At 41.4% G+C, this 23,672-nt stretch overlaps 1 gene segment (V, D, J or C); it reads left to right on the top strand.

The window, feature by feature from the left end:
* The first annotated feature begins 20,343 nt into the window (after positions 1-20,343).
* LOC129620461 (T cell receptor alpha variable 18-like) lies at positions 20,344-20,955 on the top strand. The segment is given in 2 exon segments: positions 20,344-20,389; positions 20,522-20,955. Coding segments are annotated over 2 exon segments (480 nt in total).
* Positions 20,956-23,672: the final 2,717 nt, after the last annotated feature.

The raw sequence follows: 23,672 nt of genomic DNA, 5'->3' as shown, positions 1-23,672 counted from the left end.
TTTGCTGTCTCACATACAGGGTTACTGTTATCATCTTTCTAAATTCCATATATATGCATTAGTATACTGTATTGGTGTTTGTCTTTCTGGCTTACTTCACTCTGTATAATAGGCTCCAGTTTCATCCAACTCATTAGCACTGATTCAGATGTATTTTATTTAATGGCTGAGTAATATTCCATTGTGTATATGTACCACAGATAAAAGGAAAGACATAAGCATCTGAATGCAGAGTTCCAAAGAATAGCAAGAAGAGATAAGAAAGCCTTCCTCAGCGATCAATGCAAAGAAATAGAGGAAAACAACAGAATGGGAAAGACTAGAGAACTCTTCAAGAAATTAGAGATACCAAGGGAATATTTCATGCAAAGACGGGCTCGATAAAGGACAGAAATGGTATGGACCTAACAGAAGCAGAAGATATCAAAAAGAGGTGGCAAGAATACACGGAAGAATTGAACAAAAAAGATCTTCAAGACCAAGATAATCACGATGGTGTGATCACTGACCTAGAGCCAGACATCCTGGAATGTGAAGTCAAGTGGGCCTTAGAAAACATCACTATGAACAAAGCTAGTGGAGGTGATGGAGTTCCAGTTGAGCTATTTCAAATCCTGAAAGATGATGCTGTGGAAGTGTTGCACTCAATATGCCAGCAAATTTGGAAAACTCAGCAGTGGCCACACGACTGGAAAACGTCAGTTTTCATTCTGATTCCAAAGAAAGGCAATGCCAAAGAATGCTCAAACTATCACACAATTGCACTCATCTCACATGCTAGTAAAGTAATGCTCAAAATTCTCCAAGCCGGGCTTCAGCAATATGTGAACCGTGAATTTCCTGATGTTCAAGCTGGTTTTAGAAAAATCAGAGGACCCATAGATCAAATTGCCAGCATCCGCTGGATCATGGAAACAGCAAGAGAGTTCCAGAAAAACATCTATTTGTACTTTATTGACTATGCCAAAGCCTTTAACTGTGTGGATCACAATAAACTGTGGAAAATTCTGAAAGAGATGGCCTGGCTATTATACACCAGACCACCTGACCTGCCTCTTCAGAAATCTGTATGCAGGTCAGGAAGCAACAGTTAGAACTGAACATGGAAAAACAGACTGGTTCCAAATAGGAAAAGGAGTACGTCAAGGCTGTATATTGTCACCCTGTTTATTTAACTTCTATGCAGAGTACATCATGAGAAATTCTGGACTGGAAGAAGCAAAAGCTGGAGTCAAGATTGCCAAGAGAAATCACAATAACCTCAGATATGCAGATAACACCACCCTTATGGCAGAAAGTGAAGAGGAACTAAAGAGCCTCTTGATGAAGGTGAAAGAGGAGAGTGAAAAAGTTGGCTTAAAACTCAACCTTCAGAAAACAAAGATCATGGCATCCGGTCCCATCACTTCATGGGAAATAGATGGGGAAACAGTGGAAACAGTGTCAGACTTTATTTTTTGCGGCTCCAAAATCACTGCAGATGGTGATTGCAGCCATGAAATTAAAAGACGCTTACTCCTTGGAAGCAAAGTTATGACCAACCTAGATAGCATATTGAAAAGCAGAGACATTACTTTGCCAACAAAGGTTCGTCTAGTCAAGGCTATGGTTTTTCCTGTGGTCATGTATGGATGTGAGAGTTGGACTGTGAAGAAGGCTGAGCACCGAAGAATTGATGCTTTTGAACTGTGGTGTTGGAGAAGACTCTTGAGAGTCCCTTGGACTGCAAGGAGATCCAACCAGTCCATTCTGAAGGAGATCAGCCCTGGGATTTCTTTGGAAGGAATGATGCTAAAGCTGAAACTCCAGTACTTTGGCCACCTCATGCGAAGAGTTGACTCATTGGAAAAGACCCTGATGCTCGGAGGGATTGAGGGCAGGAGGAAAAGGGGACGACTGAGGATGAGATGGCTGGATGGCATCACTGACTCGATGGACATAAGTCTGAGTGAACTCCAGGAGTTGGTGATGGACAGCGAGGCCTGGCGTGCTGTGATTCATGGGGTCACAAAGACTCGGACACAACTGAGTGACTGAACTGAACTTTCTTACCCATTCGTCTGCTGATGGACATCTAGGTTGCTTCCATGTCCTGGCTATTATACACAGTGCTGCAGTGAACACTGGGGTACATGTGTCTTTTTCAATTCTGGTTTCCTCGGTGTGTATGCCCAGCAGTGGGATTGCTGGGTCATATGGCAGTTCTATTTCCAGTTTTTTAAGGAATCTCTGCAGTGTTCTCCATAGTGGCTGTACTACTTTGCATTCCCACCAACAGTGTAAGAGGGTTCCCCTTTCTCCACACCTCCAGAATTTATTTCTTGTAGACTTTTGAATAGCAGCCATTCTGACTGGCGTGAAATCATACCTCATGGTGGTTTTCATTTGCATTTCTCTGATAATCAGTGGTGTTGAGCATCTTTTCATGTGTTTTTTTGCCATCTGTATGTCTTCTTTCGAGAAATGTCTATTTAGTTCTTTGGCCCATATTTTGATTGGGTCGTTTATTTTTCTGGAATTGAGCTGCAGGAGTTGCTTGTATATTTTTGAGATTAGTTGTTTGTCAGTTGCTTCATTTGCTATTATTTTCTCCCATTCTGAAGGCTGTCTTTCCACCTTGCTTATAGTTTCCTTTGTTGTGCAAAAGCTTTTAATTTTAATTAGGTCCCTTTTTTTTATTTTTTAGTTTCATATCAACTTTCAAACTGACCATATGATTTGGTCTTACATGTGAAAGAAAATCTATCAACAGGATCAAGAAGTAAATAGAAGCACAATGGAGAACTGATTTCAAACTGGTACAAGTCAACGGCGTGCTCAGAAAGAAGGAAGTTGTTTTGACCTTGTCAAAAGGACCCCAGCTGACCAGACTTTCATTTCAGTGGAGAATTTCTCTGCTTAATTTTTTCAGCATTAGGTTTCAGTGTTCTCTATGCTAAAATAAGTTGGGTAGGGAAGTCTTTCCCCTTTACAGTTGTATCTTATTATTAGACCACAGAAGGAGTGCTCCTTGAATGACCGACGCTCTCTCCTACCTGCATGGGATGCTTATTGCTTTGCTGTGTTGAGTGTCTGTGTCAATTTACCACTGTGTCCTCTGTACCTACAGAAGTTATTCTCATTCCTGCTCTCCTGGCTTCACTCCTTCCCTCTTTATTGAGTTTATGTAAGTGTGCTCTTCTTTTTCTCACAATTCTTTCCAGAATCATTTGTACGTGTGCTATATTTTCTTACTGTTAGAATGTAGCTCAGGTTTCTCTGCAGATACTCCTCTGTTGACATTCTCCTTAGTGTGAGGTCCCCTTAATTTGGCACCATATACCTGTCTGTTCTGACCATTGACAACTGGAATGGGATTTTCCCTTTGTGCATATAAACATGTGGTGCCCAAGTCATTTTTTTTTTATGGCTTTAACAAATATCAAAGTTGTTCACCTGGATGGAGTCATATTTAGACTTTCTGACTGACAAAGAAAATTGTTGTTTTTTATTAATTTGCATTGATTAAATAATTAACATTACATGTTCCATTCTGATGTTAAGTAAAAGTCCCTGATCTAATTTACTCTTTCCCATTTAGCACCAAACAAAGGAATAATCTCTCCCCATCCCATATCTGTGATGACACTCATATCCATCCTTCCTTTTTTGAATGTGATGCTCACTGAATCACCTGAGTCCAGCAGGGAGCCCAATCACAGACTTTTGACATTTCTGTCACTTCATTGCATTATTTTTATGTCTCCTACAGAAGATTTGAATATTATTCAGATTGTCTCTGTATCTTAATAGGAAAATTTGCCTATTTATATTTGTGTTTACATGCACTTATTGTTCCAGCTAGTATTTTTAACTACTTGAAGCAGTGTCTTTGTTTGGACCAAAGTACAATAGACCAGGTGGATTATAAACAACATGGATTTATTTGCTTCTCACCATTCTGGAGGCTGGAAGTCTGAGGTCAGGGTGCCAGCATGGTGAGTTTCTGGTGAGATCCCTTCTCTGGTTTACAGACTGCTCACTTCTCTTTGTAGCTTCACATGGAGAGTAGAGAGAGAATCAGCCTGTCTTGCATCTCTTATAAAGGCACAAATCCCACAGCGAGGGCTCCACCCTAATTGCCTCTCAAAGACCGCACCTTCAAATGCAATGACATTGGGGGATTAGAGTTTCAACATATGAATTTCATAGCAAATAACGATGACATTTGAGATTATAGAATGCTCCCTTCTTGAAATTCTTTATTTAGATTTGGAGTCTGAGCACTTTCTTGGTTCTCTTCCTGTTATCAGTTGCTCCTTCTTAGTCTCCTTTGAGGGGTTTTCCTTCATCCCCTTGATCTCTAAACATTGGAATGCCTCAAGAATTTATTCTTAGAACTCTTTACTTTCTACCAACAATTTATTTCCAGCCAATTGTATCCTGTCTCTTGGCTTTAAAAACTATTTAAATATCAGCATTTATATCTGAAACCCACCTGACTCCTCTGATTTCTGAACTTGTATATTAAATGATCTATCTGACATCCCCATTGGGGTATCTTCTTGGTATATCTCTAGGTGATCTCCTGATTTCCACCACTCCAGCTACTTCACCCTCCATACCTTCCAGCTGCTTTTTGTGAATTCTTCCTTGTTTAGGAAAAAGGCAGCTCTGTCTATGAAAGTCTCTAATCACCTTGGTCAGAAACCTTGAAGTTGCCCTTATCTCCTCAATTTTTCTCATATCGTCATTTAATCTGATAGGAAAGTCAATTAGCTCTTTCTTCAAAGCAGGCCCAGAATTGACCACTTTTCACTTCCAACTCTGCTCTTACCTGATCAAAGCCACTCTCATGTCTTGCCTGGGGTGGCAATAATAATCCTACCTGATCTCTCTTCTTTCCTTCTTGCCCCTCTTCAGTCTGGTCTCCACCCAGTGGAGTGAGTTTTTGAGAACATAATTCAGATCATGTGGCTTCTGTGCTCACAACTCTCCAGTGGTTTTTCATCTCACTGAGATGAAAAGCAGATTCTTACTACAACCTGTAAGACTACTCCATCTGGTTCCCTGCCCCCTCTCTGACATCAGTCACTGTCTCCTCCTTACTCTCTCCACCTTCACCATATTTGATGGTGCTCTGACATGGCGATTGCTTTCCTGCCCGGGGGTCTCTGCAGCTCTTCTTTCTGTACCTTGAGTGCTTTTCCTCCAGGTAGCCACCTAGCTTATTCTTTCACTTCATTCTGGCCTCTGCTCAGGAGACAAGCTTGAAATATTATTGCGGCACTTGAGGGTGGTAATAGTTGGAAAAAAGAAATACAAAGTGTTACTCAGAAAATGAATTCAAAAGCTGTATTGAAAATCTATTCTACATTAAGCTCCCTACATACAAATGAGTTCCATTCTAAGAGCGTGTACACAACTCCAATTTGTTTTTAAGTCCAACAAAGCTAGCTTTGTCCAACTAAGCAATCGATTATATAGTACTGTACTGTAATAGGTTTTTACACAAATACTTTTCACACAAATATTTATATAATAATTATATTATATTTTATTAAATGCTGTTTAATATTTATTTATTAATATTTATTTATTATATTTAATATATTAATTTAATTACTATATTTACTTAATGTTTATTTGTTATATTTATATTTATTTATTATATTTATTTAATATTAATTAATTAATTAATAATGTTTATTTAATAAAAATACTTTTCACACAAATAATACATAAAGGACAAGTACAAAAATTAAGAAAACAAAATAAAGTTACAGTACTTTGAAAATTATACCAGATATGTGAACTGACTTAAGTGACTGGACATGAGAATGTATATTGCATCTTTGAAAGTTTGAAACTTGAAGGTTCGTATACAGGGGACTTAATTATTATGAAGCATGGTGTTAGCATCAATAGGTCATCAGGATGTACAACTGGGTTCCATAACTCAAGTTGCAAACTGTATACTATTACATATAGAGAGGAGAGATAGGTTAATAATATATTCATATGTCCTTTAAAATTTTGAAATGCATAGTATAATAGAACACTTTACCTCATATCTCCCAAATTACTTCCACCTGTCTGTCATCTCCTACTCTTATTTTCGTCTAGAAAGTGTCTCTAGTCTTTAGTCTGCTCCCAACCCAATATCTCTACATTACCTCTGATAACATTCCTTTCTATCATTTCTAGGAAAAAGACAAAGCGATTTTGTTCTCATTAATTTTTTGTCTGACTGTTCTCTGTTATAAGAAATGTCTCCTTATTTCTGGATTCATGTTGTACTATTTCATGTGCCACTTTGCATATGAACACACACACATACACACATGTCCTTGTCTTTCCTATTATACTGCAACGTCTTGTAAGTATACAGAGCTGAATTCAGTTTTTAAGGTTTAAAGACTTAGAAAAAGATCTCACTCATAGAAAACCTTTGATAATTTGTTGTGGACTTATTTTGAAATAGATTGGAAAAATTACGTTCAACTTTGAAGATGCAATTTGACAAAATAGTTTAAGATAGGTGTTTCCATTAAATGACATTTTGAAGAAGGAATAAGTATACTTAAAAATCCCCATCCAAGCCGACAGGTCTTTTGTTCCTAATAATTTGTAGATGGTCCTCAGGAGAGAATGGAGGGCTAGTGGCTGCCAATGAGCTAGTTGACCCAACAAATTTGGACCACTAGGGGGCACTCTCAGTTCAGTTCAGTTGCTCAGTAGTGTCCGACTCTTTGCGACCCCATGAATCACAGCACGCCAGGCCTCCCTGTTCATTACCAACTCCCGGAGTTCACTCAGACTCAAGTTCATCGAGTCAGTGATGCCCTCCAGCCATCTCATGCTCTGTTGCCCCCTTCTCCTCCTGCCCCCAATCCCTCCCAGCATCAGAGTCTTTTCCAATGAGTCAACACTTCGCATGAGGTGGCCAAAGTACTGGAGTTTCAGCCTTAGCATCATTCCTTCCAAAGAACACCCAAGACCAATCTCCTTTAGAATGGAATGGTTGGATCTCCTTGCAGTCCAAAGGACTCTCAAGAGTCTTCTCCAACACCACAGTTCAAAAGCATCGATTCTTCAGCACTCAGCTTTCTTCATGGTTCAACTCTCACATCCATACATGGCTACTGGAAATATCATAGGTTTGACTATACAGACCTTGTTGGCAAAGTAATGTCTCTTTTTTTCAATATGCTTTCTAGTTTGGGATATCAGGATCTTTTCAATCCAGCATGTTGTCACTCACAACAAAAATGTGGTTCTATCATAATTGAAAAAGACACATGTACCCCAGTTTATTGAAGCACTATTTACAATAGCTAGGACAAGGAAGCAACCTAGACATCCATTGACAGATGAATGGATAAAGAAATTTTGGTACATATGCACAATGGAGTATTCAGTCATTTCAGTTGCTCAGTCATGTCCGACTCTTTGTGACCCATGAACTGCAGCGCGTCAGGCCTCCCTGTCCATCACCAACTCCTGGAGTTCACACAAAGTCACGTCCATTGAGTGGGCGATGTCATCCAGCCATCTCATTCTCTGTCGTCCCCTTCTACTCCTGCTCCAAATCCCTCCTTCCCAGCATCAGAGTCTTTTCCAATGAGTCAACACTTCGCATGAGGTGGCCAAGGTACTGGAGTTTCAGCCTTAGCATCATTACTTCCAAAGAACACCCAAGACCGATCTCCTTTAGAATGGACTGGTTGGATCTCCTTGCAGTCCAAGGGACTCTCAAGAGTCTTCTCCAACACCACAGTTCAAAAGCATCGATTCTTCAGCACTCAGCTTTCTTCACAGTCCAACTCTCACATCCATACATCACCTCAGGAAAAACCATAGCCTTGACTAGACAGACCTTTGTTGGCAAACTAATGTCTCTGCTTTTGAATATGCTATCTAGGTTGGTCATAACTTTGCTTCCAAGGAGTAAGCGTCTTTTAATTTCATGGCTGCAATCACCATCTGCAGTGATTTTGGAGCCCCCAAAAATAAAGTCTGACACTGTATCCACTGTTTCCCCATCTGTTATTTCCCATGAAGTGATAGGACCAGATGCTATGATCTTAGTTTTCTGAATATTGAGCTTTAAGCCAACTTTTTCACTCTCCACTTTCACTTTCATCAAGAGGCTTTTTAGTTCCTCTTCACTTTCTGCCATAAGGGTAGTGTCATCTGCATATATGAGGTTATTGATATTTCTCCCGGCAATCTTGATTCCAGCTTGTGTTTCTTCCAGTCCAGCGTTTCTCATGATGTACTCTGCATAGAAGTTAAATAAGCAGGGTGACAATATACAGCCTTGACGAACTCCTTTTCCTATTTGGAACCAGTCTGTTTTCCATGTCCACTTCTAACTGTTGCTTCCTGGTCTGCATATAGGTTTCTCAAGAGGCAGGTCAGGTGGTCTGGTATTCCCATATCTGTCAGAATTTTCAATGGTTTATTGTGATCCGCACAGTTAAAGGCTTTGGCATAGTCAATAAAGCAGAAATAGATGTTTTTCTGGAACTCTCTTGCTTTTTCGATGATCCAGAGGATGTTGGCAATTTGATCTCTGGTTCCTCTGCCTTTTCTAAAACCAGCTTGAACATCTGGATGTTCATGGTTCATGTATTGTTGAAGTCTGGCTTGGAGAATTTTGAGCATTACTTTATAAGCATGTGAGATGAGTGCAATTGTGTGATAGTTTGAGCATTCTTTGGCATTGCCTTTCTTTGGGATTGGAAAGAAAACTGACCTTTTCCAGTCCTGTGGCCACTGCTGAGTTTTCCAAGTTTGCTGGCATATTGAGTGCAGCACTTTCACAGCATCATCTTTCAGGATTTTGAATAGCTCAACTGGAATTCTATCACCTCCACTAGCTTTGTTCGTAGTGATGTTTTCTAAGGCCCACTTGACTTCACATTCCAGGATGTCTGGCTCTAGGTCAGTGATCACACCATCATGATTATCTGGGTCATGAAGATATTTTTTGTACAGTTCTTCTGTGTATTCTTGCCACCTCTTCTTAAGATCTTCTGCTTCTATTAGGTCCATACCATTTCTATCCTTTATCGAGCCCATCTTTGCATGAAATATTCCCTTGGTATCTCTAATTTTCTTGAAGAGTTCTCTAGTCTTTCCCATTCTGTTGTTTTCCTCTATTTCTTTGAATTGATCGCTGAGGAAGGCTTTCTTATCTCTTCTTGCTATTCTTTGGAACTCTGCATTCAGATGTTTATATCTTTCCTTTTCTCCTTTGCTTTTTGCTTCTCTTCTTTTCACAGCGATTTGTAAGGCCTCCTCAGACAACCATTTTGCTTTTTTGTTTTCCATGGGGATGGTCTTGATTTCTGTCTCCTGTACAATGTCACAAACCCCCGTCCATAGTTCATCAGGCACTCTATCTATCAGATCTAGACCCTTAAATCTATTTCTCATTTCACTTTATATTCATAAGGGATTTGATTTAGGTCATACCTGAATGGTCTAGTGGTTTTCCCTACTTTCTTCAATTTAAGTCTGAATTTGGCAATAAGGAGTTCATGATCTGAGCCACAGTCAGCACCTGGTCTTGTTTTTGCTGACTGTATAGAGCTTCTCCATCTTTGGCTGCAAAGAATATAATCAATCTGATTTTGGTGTTGACCATCTGGTGATGTCCATGTATAGAGTCTTCTCTTGTGTTGTTGGAAGAGATTGTTTGCTATGACCAGTGCATTTTCTTGGCAAAACTTTATTAGCCTTTGCCCTGCTTCATTCCATATTCCAAGGCCAAGTTTGCCTGTTACTCCAGGTGTTTCTTGACTTCCTACTTTTGCATTCCAGTCCCCTATAATGAAAAGAACATCTTTTTTGGCTGCTAGTTCTAAAAGGTCTTGTAGGTCTTCATAGAACCATTTAACTTCAGCTTCTTCAACATTACTGGTTGGGGCATAGACTTGGATTACTGTGATATTGAATGGTTTGCCTTGGAAACAAACAGAGGTCATTCTGTAGTTTTTTAGATTGCATCCAAGTATTGCATTTCAGACTCTTGTTGACCATGATGGCTACTCCATTTCTTCTAAGGTATTCCTGCCCACAGTAGTAGATATAATGGTCATCTGAGTTAAATTCACCCATTACAGTCCATTTTAGTTCGCTGATTCCTAGAATGTTGACGTTCACCTTTGCCATCTCCCGTTTGACCACTTCCAATGTGCCTTGATTCGTGGACTTAACATTCCAGGGTCCTATGCAATATTGCTCTTTACAGCATCAGACCTTGCTTCTATCACCAGTCACATCCACGACTGGGTATTGTTTTTGTTTTGGCTCCATCCCTTCATTCTTTCTGGAGTTATTTCTCCACTGATCCAGTACCATATTGGGCACCTACCGACCTGGGGAGTTCCTCTTTCAGTATCCTACCATTTTGCCTTTTCATACTGTTCATGGGGTTCCCAAGGAAAGAATACTGAAGTTGTTTGCCATTCCCTTCTCCAGTGGACCACATTCTGTCAAACCTCTCCACCATGACCCACCTGTCTTGGGTGGCCCTACACGGCATGGCTTAGTTTCATTGAGTTAGACAAGGATGTGGTCTGTGTGATTAGATTGACTAGTTTTCTGTGATTATGGTTTCAGTGTGTCTGCCCTCTGATGCCTTCTCACAACACCTACCATCTTACTTGGGTTTCTCTTACCTTGGATGTGGGGAATTTCTTCATGGCTGCTGCAGCTAAGCTCATCCACTGCTCCTTACCTTGGATGAGTGGTATTTCCTCACTGCCATCCCTCCTGATGTTGAATTTGGAGTAGCTCCTCTCGGCTTTCCTGCACCTGCACAGCCACCGCTCCTTGGTTGTGGGGTAGCTTCTCTCAGCCGTTCCTGTGCCATCGCAGCCTGGCACTCTTGACCGTCACGCCCCTGACCTCGGACGTGGGGTAGCTCCTCTTGGCCGTTCCTGCACCATCGCAGCCTGGCACTCTGGGCCGACGTGCCTGACCTCAGACGTGGGGTAGCTCCTTTATAAAAAGGAGCACATTTGAGTCAGTTCTAATGAGGTGGATGAACTTAAAACCTATTGCACAGGGTGAAGAAAGCCAGAATGAAAAAGACAAATATCATGTATTAATGCATCCATATGGAATCTAGAAAGATGGTGATGATGAACCTATTTGCAGGGCAGCAAACAAGACACATACATAAAGAAGAGACTTTTGGTCACAGTGAGGAAGGGAGAGGGTGGGAAGACTTGAGAGAGTAGTACTGAAATATATACATTACTATATGTAAAATAGATAGCCAGTGGGAATTTGCTGTATGATACAGGGAACTCAAAGCCGGTGCTCTGTAACACCCTAGAGGGGTGGAATGGGGAAGGGGGTGGAATGGGGAAGGGGGTGGAAGTGAGGTTTAAGAAGGAGGGGACATGTATATGCCTGTGGCTGATTCATGTTGATGTATGGCAGAAACCATCGCTAGAGTATAAAGTAATTATCCTCCAATTAAAAATAAAAAAATAAAGTATATATTCAACAAGGACCCACTGTAGCGCACAGGGAAATCTGCTCAGTATTCTGTAATAACCTAAGTGGGAAAAGATTTGAAAAAGAATAGATACATGTTTATGTATAACTGAATCACTTTGCTGTACACTTCAAACTAACATAACATTGGCAAGCAACTACACTCCAATAAAATAAAAATTAAAAAAATTGTAGTTCTATTAGAAGTAGTAGAAAATGAGCATTCTATAGGCAAATAGCAGTTTCTTCTGTACTCTCAATTTAGGCTATATTGGAGAAGGCAATGGCACCCAACTCCAGTACTCTCGCCTGGAAAATCCCATGGACGCAGGAGCCTGGTAGGCTGCAGTCCATGGGGTTGCTAAGAGTCGGACACGATTGAGTAACTTCACTTTCACTCTTCACTTTCATGCATTGGAGAAGGAAATGGCAACCCACTCCAGTGTTCTTGCCTTGAGAATCCCAGGGACTGGGGAGGTTGGTGGGCTGCTGTGTATGAGGTTGCACAGAGTCGGACACGACTGAAGTGACTTAGCAGCAGCAGCAGCAACAGCAGCAAGACTCATGTAGTTTTTTTGTTTGTTTGTTTGTTTAGTGATATTCATTTTTGAGATACTGTATTCGGTCTACTTCCCAGTTTTGTTGACTTTGCTTCCTAAAAGTCCTCTAGAAGATGTTGCAATTCCCACAACCCAATTCACCTCCACAATCCTCATTAAAAATCCATCTCAGTCTCTTGCTCAACACTTGACACACCCCGCCACTCTTCCATGTAGTCCTTTTTCCATAGTGAGAGCGATTTTGCCAGAGTGTAGATGTTAGCATGTCAGTCGCCTGGATCCCCATTTGCTCTTAGGACAAAGAAGAGCTGCCTCTCCAACTTCATTTCATTATGTGTTCCTAATCTCTCTGTCTCTATCTCTCCCTCTCTCTTCAACAATACTAATTTTGTCAAAGGCACTATTTTCCTCTTATACAACCCATTCATAGAAATTTTAGGTGATTTTCTTATTTTTTTCTTTTCCTAAAATTCTTTTCCTCGCTTCAAAAGAGTTAAAAAAAATAGTAAATGCCTACTCATTCTTGTATACTTGTCCAAGAGTCAGTAGCTAAGGAAAGCTTAGTGGGTATTTTTAGAATTATAGACCTCTGCATTTTCAGGTTTATAATTTATTTTTATTTCTTTCATTATTTGTTTAAGGTCTATTTTTAATCCTACTCTGTGATCTCCTTGATGATAGTGTACATACCTGTGGTTTTTCATTCTTGAAAACTCAGCATCAATGTGTCTTAGGCATTTGCTGTTGTTGTTTAGTTGCTAAGTCGTGTCCAGCTCTTCGTGACCTCGTGGACTGTAGCCTGCAAGCCTCCTCTCCCCATTGGATTTCCAGGTGAGAATACTGGAGTGGGTTGTCGTTTCCTCCTCCAGGGGATCTTCCTGACCCAGGGATCGGATCCACATCTCCTACATTGGCAGGTGGATTCTTTACCACTGAGCCACCCAGGAAGTATCTTTGGCATTAGCATCATTCAATTTCCTTCTTCTTTTCTATCCATTAATGTGTTCTTTATTTTAAGCCTCCTCAAAAAGCTATGCTAATATTTAGTGAAAGAAGTAATCTTCAGAAGTTTATGGATAAATTCTTGGAGTATAGTGGGGATTGGCAAAGGATAGCCACAGGGCAAAGTAGCTTGATACTTATGTTTATAAATAAAGTTTTATTGGAAGACAGCCATGCTCATTTATTTATGCATTGACCATGGATGCTTTGTGCTATACCAGCATAGTTGTAGCAGAGACTGTATGACTTCAAAACCTAAACTATTTACTATTTGACCCTTTATAGACAAAAAAGTCTGCCAACCTACAGGGCGTAGGAATTACATTAGAATTTTTCGATTTGGATTTTTTGTTTGATGACAACAAATTAAATAAATTCTATCATATTTCTAATATTTCTAATCATATGTTGGGCCAATTTAGGATACTCCCCATCTTCTAATTAAAGACAAATGGAATAATGACACTTTACAAATAAAAGCATCATAGGTCTTTAAATGGATAAAAGTTTTAAGAATATTTTTTAAACATTTAAAAAGTTTGAATGTATCAACATGCAATTCAATAGAAAAAAGAGTAGCAGTAAATCCACAATATTTTTTTCAGTGCTGAATTTTTGATGCTGTGTTCAATAATAGAGTTATATAATGCTGACTTAAATAGATATTTTTGAATAGAAGTAAAAATACTGGAAATCACTAATTACAGTAATTCAGACAATAGTGCGGAGAAGGCAATGACAACCCACTCCAGTACTCTTGCCTGGCTAATCCCATGGATGGAGGAGACTGGTAGGCTGCGGCCCATGGAGTTGCTAAGAGTCGGACACAACTGAGCGTCTTCACTTTCACTTTTCACTTTCATGCATTGGAGAAGGAAATGGCAAATCACTCCAGTGTTCTTGCCTGGAGAATCCCAGGGATCGAGGTGGGGGGGAAGGGGGGGAGCCTGGTAGGCTGCCGTCTATGGGGTCTCACAGAGTCAGACACGACTGAAGCGACTTAAGCAGAAGCAGCAGCAGCAGACAATAGTGCATTAAGCTCCAAATCATCTTAATCAGGTGAATTATTGAATGACACACTCTATAGCTTTCTTCTAATGAGATTTCACCACCTCTTTAGTTTCAGTAAAATATCACTTCTCACATTAATGTTTTAATATGAATTTTATTAATTTTGTATTTTATATGCATGAGCTTCCTTGATAGCTCAGTTGGTAAAGAATCCACCTGCAATGCAGGAGACTCTGGTTCTATTTCTAGATCGGGAAGATCTTCTGGAGAAGGGATAGGTTACCACTCCATATTCTAGAGCTTTGCTTGTGGCTCAACTGATAAAGAATCCGTCTGTAATGCGGGAGATCTGGGTTTGACCCCTGGGTTGGGAAAATCCGTGGAGAAGGGAAAAGCTACCCACTCCAGTATTCTGGCCTGGAGAGCCCGACATAGTTCATGGAGTCGCAAAGAGTCAGACACGACTAAGCGACTTTCACTTTGGTGATTAAGAACTGTGAACCGAAGACGTTTACACTTAACCTAAGTTTTGTATGAATAAAGGTGCTATAATATTTTTAAAACAGTCAGTATGAGAGTGGTCTCTTATATGAAGAACTGTGCCTTAGTTTTGAGAAATACCTAATGCTTCTGTGTTCAGACCCTAGGCTTGCCTCTGGAAGAAGCTCATCATACCGTGGGCCTGAGAACTATTTCTCGTAGAGATCATACTTCATAAACAGATCATTGTACATCCAGACATGTCCACTCATTCACTTATTCATTCATTTTTCAAATATTTTTAAACCATTTGCTCTGAACTAGTGTTCTGTGTATTTTGAGAAGTTGGCCACTGAGATTAATAAGATGAAGTTCCTGATCTCAGGTGCATCAAACCTAGTTTGAAAAACAACACACAAATGATTCCAAAATGGTGTAGAAATGACAGTGATATATGTGCATACAAGGTACGGTGAGAAGAGAGGTGGGTCCTAACTCAGCCTGAAGGACTGGATCAGCACTTTCATAAGGAGTTGGCATGTAAATTGTTTCTTAAAGAAGGAATAAAAAGTTGCCTAGGCATGGCACCCTACTCCAGTACTCTTGCCTGGAAAAACCATGAATGGAGGAGCCTGGAAGGCTGCAGTCCATGGGGTCGCTGAGGGTTGGACCTCAGTGACTTCACTTTCGCTTTTCACTTTCATGCATTGGAGAAGGAAATGGCAACCCACTCCAGTGTTCTTGCCTGGAGAATCCCAGGGATGGGGCAGCCTGGTGGGCTGCTGTCTATGGGGTTGCACAGAGTCGGATACGACTGAAGTGACTCAGCAGCAGGCAAAGATTCTGGGCAGAAAGGAAGAACATTCTAAGCAGAGACAGCTCATCCCCTGGTTCTAGGGGACCAGTTAAGGAGATGACAAGAAGAGATCTCAGTTCAATCTTTTTTCACACTCACACTATAACTTAAGTTGCCTAAATGAGCTTATTGCTCAATGTGATCAGACAATAGATGCTGGGCCTGGAAAGCCTTAAGGGAACTGTATTTCTCTGCATCTTAAAGACAGAGGAATCACCGACTGTCTCAGCTTCGGGCACCATTTCGAAGTCTGCAGAAATTATTTGATGCTTCCTTCCTTGAGCCCTGCGCTCACCCGAGGTACCTATTTCCCTTCTATGCCTACAGCTTGAGCTCATTTTCAGGGTAAATACCAAAAGATGTACAGCAGACTGCAGGAACAGAAGGAGAACGACAGAGGGCGCTGCTCCCTTTCGTTGGTGGTTTGATATAAATTCATCTTTCATTTCTGAGAACCTTTCTCTTGCTCAGCCTACAGCATGATCTTGTAGGGGAGTTCGTCTTGCATAACACATGAACCAAGATTTTCTTGAAGATTTCAACAAAAGATCAATAAACTAGAGGAATAGTTTTTTCAACTTTCATGTATCCCCAAACTCATCCTCCCACTGCTTCTGAGCCAGCTATGCTGTCTGCTTTGTGCTTAGGACTTGTGATCTTGTTGATAATGCGTGAGTAACATTTATTTAAAATTTCTAAGATGTTCTATTCCTTGGTTTTAGGATGCCATGTAACCTCTATCAAGCGGGAGATGGTCCCTCTTCCTTAGCCAACTTAACAAAGTCTTACTCTGTGTGTATGTGTGTGTGTGTGTATGTGTGTGTGTTTAAGGAGGCACCAGTGGAGACTCGGTGACCCAGACAGAAGGTGTTGTTACCCTCCCCGAGAAGGCATCTCTGACTCTGAAGTGTACTTACCAGTCCAGCTATTCAGATTTTCTTCTCTGGTATGTCCAGTACCAAAACAGAGAGCTTGAGCTGCTCCTGAAAAGCTCATTAAACCAGAAGGTGGCCAGCAGAGGTTTTGAAGCCACTCATATCTCGAGTGACAGCTCCTTCCACCTGCAGAAATCCTCCATGCAAACATCAGACTCAGCTGTGTACTACTGTGCTCTGAGCGACACAGTGAGAGAGGCCGCAGGGGGAGCTGAACACAAACCCGAGGGCACAGATGGGGTCAGGCTGTGGGCAGCTCTCCAGAGTTCTGTGCTAGAGGCATTGTCAAAGTACTTTCAGCTCTGAAGCTCAGAGCTAAGAACTTTGGAATTCTTAGATTGCCCTACAGGGAGGAATCTGGGGCGGGACAGTGTAAAGAGGAACCTAAGCGCTTTTCTCCACAAATGCCTGTTTTCAGCCCATTCACATTCCCCCTAAAGACATAGAATCCCTTGAAGTGTCATTAACTTTTCGGTGACAATTCAGTTGATATATGCTGAAATATTTCACAACCTGTTAATGAAAACTCCCAGGAACATTGTTAATGGATGACTGTGTGATCTGGAAGGTAGTCTCTGGTTTTAATAATTCAGACTAGTATTGTATGTCTTGCTGAGATACACCTGCAGACACTCCATCTTCAGTGACTAGGAGCTTTATTCTCTCTTCCTTGACTTTTCCATCCCTATGGCTGCTGCAGCAATGCTGCTACCTAGGTAAGTTCCAGGAGGAGGGTTTTCTGACAAGATAATCCTTCTGTCAATGGCCCTGTGGGTCAGAGCAGTCCAGTTGGTAAATATTGCAGGCATGATGTGTATTGTTTGTATTCAAACAGGGCACAGGCTATTCTCTTTGCCAATAATAATGTCACCTCAGGGGAAATTTATTAATCAGTCAGTCATATTTCTGATACATGGAAAAAGTGTTTATGTACTCTTACAATAAGCTATCTTTGGAGTGGAGTGAGCTTTTCACTTGCTCCAAGAAACTAGGAGAAATTATCACCCACTCCCAAGGCAGGAACATCTCCCCACTCCTCTGCTCATGAGCAGGGGATGTGGAACCACTTGGGCTCTGCATCTCTGCAACAATCATGCCCATTGCACAGAGCATCCCCTCTGCATCTCTGCAGGTTGAACTCCTGTCCGCACCTTTGGGGACCAGACTTTCTGGACAGACAGTGGGGGACACAGAAGGTGTGAAAAGAGATATGTTTTACTGCCAGACAGTCAGGGAGATGTGGCCTAGACACTGATTATTTGTCATCTCATAATTTATAAACACAGCAATCAAAATACAGAGTTTAATAGTAGAATAGTTTTCTTTTTTTTCTTTTTTTTAAATTTTATTTTATTTTTAAACTTTACATAATTGTATTAGTTTTGCCAAATACCAAAATGAATCCACCACAGGTATACATGTGTAATGGTCCTGGAGGATGTAGTCCCATCCTCATTTAACAGGGTGGATGTCAGGACACCTACCTGAAGGTCAGTGCAGACTTCCTCCCTAACATCCTAGAGTCCTGCACCCTGGGTGTTGACCATCTGAACACTGGGGGTTCAAAATCTTGATAAACACACCAGAGAAAGGGAGAGGGAGATGAAAAAAAACAAAAATTAATCTTACAGTGGAAAAAAAGTATTCAAGCAGGGTTTATTTCCCTGGTGGTAACTGTATCAGCCCTCTACTTCTGGTCTGATCTCTCATTCCACATCTCTGGGTCCAGGCTAGTGGGACCTACAGTCAGGGCAGAGGATTTTTTTTTTTTTTTTTTTTTTTTGCTTATCTGCTACTCAGTCAACTGAAAGCAATTTCAGATAGGAAGTATGTCTGGTTTTCAGTTTATATGTTGTAGGAGAAGGAAATGGCAAGCCACTCCAGTGTTCTTGCCTGGAGAATCCCAGGGATGGCGGAGCCTGGTGGGCTGCTGTCTATGGGGTCGCACAGAGTCAGACACGACTGAAGTGACTTAGCAGTAGCAGCAGCAGAGAACTCTTTAAATCTCCAGCATGAATGCTGGAGCCTAGGGATTCCTGAACATGCACAAAAGTTTAAGAGTACCTAGGTGATCTGCTGAGCCAGAGAGTCCTACCAGCACAATAACTTGACTCAAGACCCTAATTTTAGGGGGAATTTTGGTCCAGGGGATAGGACTCTGCACTCCCAGTGCAGGGGTCCCAAGTTCAGTCCCTGGTTAGAGAACTAAATCTCACAAGCTGAAGCTAAGACCCAGGGCAGCCATAAACAAAACAAATGACAACTCAGCAAACAGCTGTGCATTAAAAAAATAGCTCTAATTTTAGTAGGAGTTCATTTTAACTGGTGAGAAAATCTCTGTAGGTGGAAAGGTACATCTGAAGATTGTTCTTGAAATTGTTCTTAGTCAACTCAACTGACTAAGTCATAGCCATTGTTACTGGATTGATAGCACTGCCCTGAAAAACCGTGTAAGGTAACCTCACACCTGACTGCAGCCACAGAGTCTTCATGCCTTAAAATGGTTTATGTCAGTAAAGAACAATGTTTTGACTTCTTACCATAATACAACCATACTTTCCATAAAGTAAATCCTAGAAAAAGAAGCAGCTATGAAATGACTTTGTTATATCTTCTGCTGGGTTCACTTCACTTGCAAAAATAATTGCACAGGAACCTAGACAAACAGGCTGATAGACGCTGAGCAGACAGCTGTTTCCAATGCGATTCCTGAATCTCTAATAAAATAAATAAACAGGAGCCTGATAAACACCACACACATGCCTTTGAAATGAAGCAAGCCTGGTTAATATATTAAGCATCTGAACCTGACTTTCTAAAAAAAATACTTAGTTGAATTACAACAAGAATGTCACAAGTGCTATCATCCAAGTATGGTCCAGGGGCCCCAGAGGAGATCTTTCCAGGGAGGTTTACCAAACTCACTGAGGTTTCTCTCTTTTATTGCAGATTATCACTCAGCCCAGGATTCACCGTGGATCTCCTCCCTCCTCATGGTATCGCCTTGCCCTTGTCTCTCCCTTTCTCTCTTTTTGTCCACATCCCTCCTTTCTTGTACAGTGGTCCACAGATTTCTAGGTTCCATCTCAATCCCACACTGGGACAGTTTTGGTAAATCCCTCATGCACTGGTGCCTGGAAGCTGCCCCCATGAAGTAAGCTGGGCAATGTCAGTGCTCATCTCATCTGTTTTCCTTATCTCTGTGCTACCTGATGTACAAAGTCCAAAATTTGTTTTATATATTTTGTCCAGTTTTCTAGTTGTAAGATGAACTCTACCTTTAACTGTGAAAAATAAGTAGCAGTAATTTATTTTTTTATTTTTTGAGGGTATTTTCACAAATATGTCATTTTATGATGGTAGGGTATGTAATAATAACCTTATCATTCAACCACACATTATTTGAGACCTGCCGTAGATAAGGTTTCCTCCATGGCATGTTGACTGTGTCTTGGGGATGAACAGAGCTAGTTCAGGTAAAGAACTTGAGGAGAGGAGGGAGCACTTTCCATTCAGGGGGATCCTTCTCTGACTCATGGGAATCTTGGAGACACATGGAAGGAAGAAATCTGACTATTCCATCTAGAAATTGTAACTGGGGTTTCTTGCGAAGCTAGAGAAACCTGTACCATGCAAAAAATTATGGAAGCAATAATAGAATATTTCCCTAAGCACGCTTTTGTTTAGGACTCTGTTCTTGGGGTCCTGTCCCATTCTCCTGTATGTACCCCACAAGCTATTATCAGGAGGAATCGGTCAGACCGCACTGTGGTGCAATTTTCACGATCACCACCAGAGGGAGGGGCTTCCTTCAGATGCGGTTCCTCACTGTATTCAGGAGCTGGTTTCACTTGCCTACTTTGTAGCCACAAGACAGAATATTGCTGCAGTACAGAAAGGGGCTCTCAGTTTCTGAGCGAGGAGCTTCTGTAACATTCAGATGGAGACTAGATTTATTAGATTTGTGTATTCCAGAGAACAAGGATTGTTTTCTTTTGTGAACATGCATTCTGCCACTTACTCAGTTCTTTTGATCATCTTAACATTCAGTAAGTATCATTTTATCCTAAATGTTAATGATTTTTCATTTTCCTATGATTATAGGTAAGTTTTATTTTTCTTCTCTGGCTGAAAACTCTCCTCCTGTACATTTCTACTATAACAAAGTGATTCTCTTCCAGGAGGCACCAATGGTGACTCAGTGAACCAGAAAGAGGGCCCAGTGACTGTCTCAGAGGGGGCTCTCCTGACCCTGAACTGCACATACCAGACTGCTGATTTTGATCTCTATCTTTTCTGGTATATCCAGCATCTCAACAAAGCTCCTCAACTCCTACTGAAGGGCTCGATATCAGACCAGAACCCAAAGAGTAAAGGTTTTCAGGCCACTCTTGATAGGAGCGACAGCTCCTTCCACCTGCAGAAACAGGCAGTGCAAGCATCAGACTCGGCTGTGTACTACTGTGCTCTGAGTGACACAGTGACACAGGGCTGCGGGGGAGCTGAGCACAAACCCCGATTGCAGATGGGGCTCTGGCTGTGGGCAGCCCTGCAGGGGGGTTGCTGTTTCTGTCTTAGGTGTTTTATGCTAGCTGTGTTGTTGTTTATGTACTAAGTCATCTCCGACTCTTTTGCGACCCTATGACTGTAGTGGGCTCTTCTGTCCATGGGATTTCCCAGGCAAGAAGACTGGAGTGGGTTGCCATTTCCTTCTCCTGGGAATTATCCCCACCCAGGAATGGTACCAATGTCTCCTGTTTGGCAGGCAGATTCTTTACCACTGAGCCACCTGGGAAGCCGCTGTGTTATGCCAGAGGCATTTTCAAAGTATTTCCAGCTCTGAAGTTCAGTGCCAAGAACCCTGCAATTCTTGGATTGGTCTACAGAGAGGAATCTGTGAAGGACAGTGAAAAGAGGAATCTAAAAGGTCTTCTCCAGAAATGCCTGTTTTTAGCTCAGTCACATTTCTCCAGATGGCACAGAATTCCTGGAAGTGACATTAACTCTGTTCAATGACAGTCCAGTTGATATATGCTGAAATATGTCACAACCTGTTGATGAAAACTCCCAGGGCACCTCATTCATGAATGAATGTATGACCCTGAAGCTATTGTCTGATTTTTATAATTCAGACCACAATTTTGTGTCTTGCTGAGTTTCACCTGCAGACACTCCATCTTTAGTGACTGGGACCTTTACACTCTCTTCCCTTGACTTTTCCAACTCTTATGGTTGCTCAAGAAATGCTGCTGCTGTGAGTTCCATGAAGATGGATTCCTGAGAAGATATTCCTTCTGTCAAGGGTCCTGTGGGCCAGAGCAGTCTAGTCAGTGAACCTTTTGCGCATGAGGTGTCTTGATTCTATGTTGGTGACAGAGCTCCACCCTCATCTTGTCATCATGGCAGCTCTTTACAGAATGCTAGGTCATGATTCCGATTCTGGTCTTGAGGATCCGTGCTGTGAGAAATTCTGGACATAAACATGATCATGTAACCTGACATATTATCTTTATCGCTATATTGAGGCCTCTGATCCTTTTGAAATGTGTCAAATTCAGTGACCAAGCAAACAGTCCTTTATTGAAAGAGGGCACATGGACTTTTGTTGACTGGGATTCTAAATTCCTGACATATTCACAATGTTCTCACAGCAGAGGAGCAAAAAACAAAGAAATGTGTGGCTATCACTGTAACTTGCAATGAATGAAACTCACTGAGAGAAATTCGTCCTGCATTCTGGAGGTCTCTGAACCTCACCATGCTTTATCTCTCTTGTATGATTCTGTGGGACTGACAGGTACGGATGAAGGTTTTGCAGAGCCTGAGCCTTCTGAGCCTTTCAGAGGCTCTTCTTTAGAAAAAGAAAATGAAATTGCAGAATCAAGTTTCTTGGGCCCAGGACACTAAGGGATCCTGAAATACAGGCTGAATTTGCTTAATGGTAAAACCCTCTGAAAGAGATGGGAATACCAGACTACCTGAACAACCTCTTGAGAAATTTGTATGCACATCAGGAAACAACAGTTAGAACTGGACATGGAAAACAGACTGGTTCCAAATAGGAAAAGGAGTTCGTCAAGGCTGTACATTGTCACCCTGCTTATTTAACTTATATGCAGAGTACATCACGAGAAATGCTGGGCTGGAAGAAGCACAAGCTGGAATCAAGATTGCCATGAGAAATATCAATAACGTCAGATATGCAGATGACACCACCCTTATGGCAGAAAGTGAAGAGGAACTAAAGAGCCTCTTGATGAAGGTGAAAGAGGAGAGTGAAAAAGTTGGCTTAAAACTCAACATTCAGAAAACAAAGATCATGGCATCCGGTCCCATCACTTCATGGGAAATAGATGGGGAAACAGTGGAAACAGTGTCAGACTTTATTTTTGGGGGCTCCAAAATCACTACAGATGGTGACTGCAGCCATAAAATTAAAAGACGCTTACTCCTTGGAAGAAAAGTTATGACCAACCTAGATAGCATATTAAAAAGCAGAGACATTACTTTGCCAACAAAGGTTCGTCTAGTCAGGGCTATGGTTTTTCCTGTGGTCATGCATGGATGTGAGAGTTGGACTGTGAAGAAGGCTGAGCACTGAGGAATTGATGCTTTTGAACTGTGGTGTTGGAGAAGACTCTTGAGAGTCCCTTGGACTGCAAGGAGATCCAACCAGTCCATTCTGAAGGAGATCATCCCTGGGATTTCTTTGGAAGGAATGATGCTGAAGCTGAAACTCCAGTACTTTGGCCACCTCATGCGAAGAGTTGACTCATTGGAAAAGATTCTGAAGCTGGGAGGGATTGGGAGCAGGAAGAGAAGGGGACGACTGAGGATAAGATGGCTGGATGGCATCACTGACTCGAATCACGTGAGTCTGAGTGAACTCCGGGAGTTGGTGATGGACAGGGAGGCCTGGTGTGCTGCAGTTCATGGGGTCACAGGGAATCGGACACGACTGAGTTACTGAACTGAACTGAACTGAAACCCTCTTCATAAATTTTACCCTCCTCTTTAAGATCAAAGCATTATAACCATCTTATTTTGTCCTCATATTGGCAGATTAGCAGCCCCCAGGACTCTTTCTGTCCCAGCACTTGATCTGTTATTAATATGTGCCTAGGTCCAGCCCCGGCTGATCCAGGGTATTTGAAGGGGAGACGGAGTAGGCGACCTATTTATTTATTTATTTATTTATTCAGAGATATAAAGAATAATAGAATGAGGATAGCTCAGTAGGAAAATTCAGTGGAGAAAAGAAGCTGAGTAGCTTGGTTTATGCGGAAAATCAGTATAACCCGTGACACCAGGTTAGCTCTGACCACGGAGGCC

Source organism: Bubalus kerabau, chromosome 10, assembly GCF_029407905.1.
Source record: "Bubalus kerabau isolate K-KA32 ecotype Philippines breed swamp buffalo chromosome 10, PCC_UOA_SB_1v2, whole genome shotgun sequence".
Lineage (NCBI taxonomy): Eukaryota > Metazoa > Chordata > Mammalia > Artiodactyla > Bovidae > Bubalus > Bubalus kerabau.
This window is presented reverse-complemented; position numbering and strand designations above follow the sequence as displayed.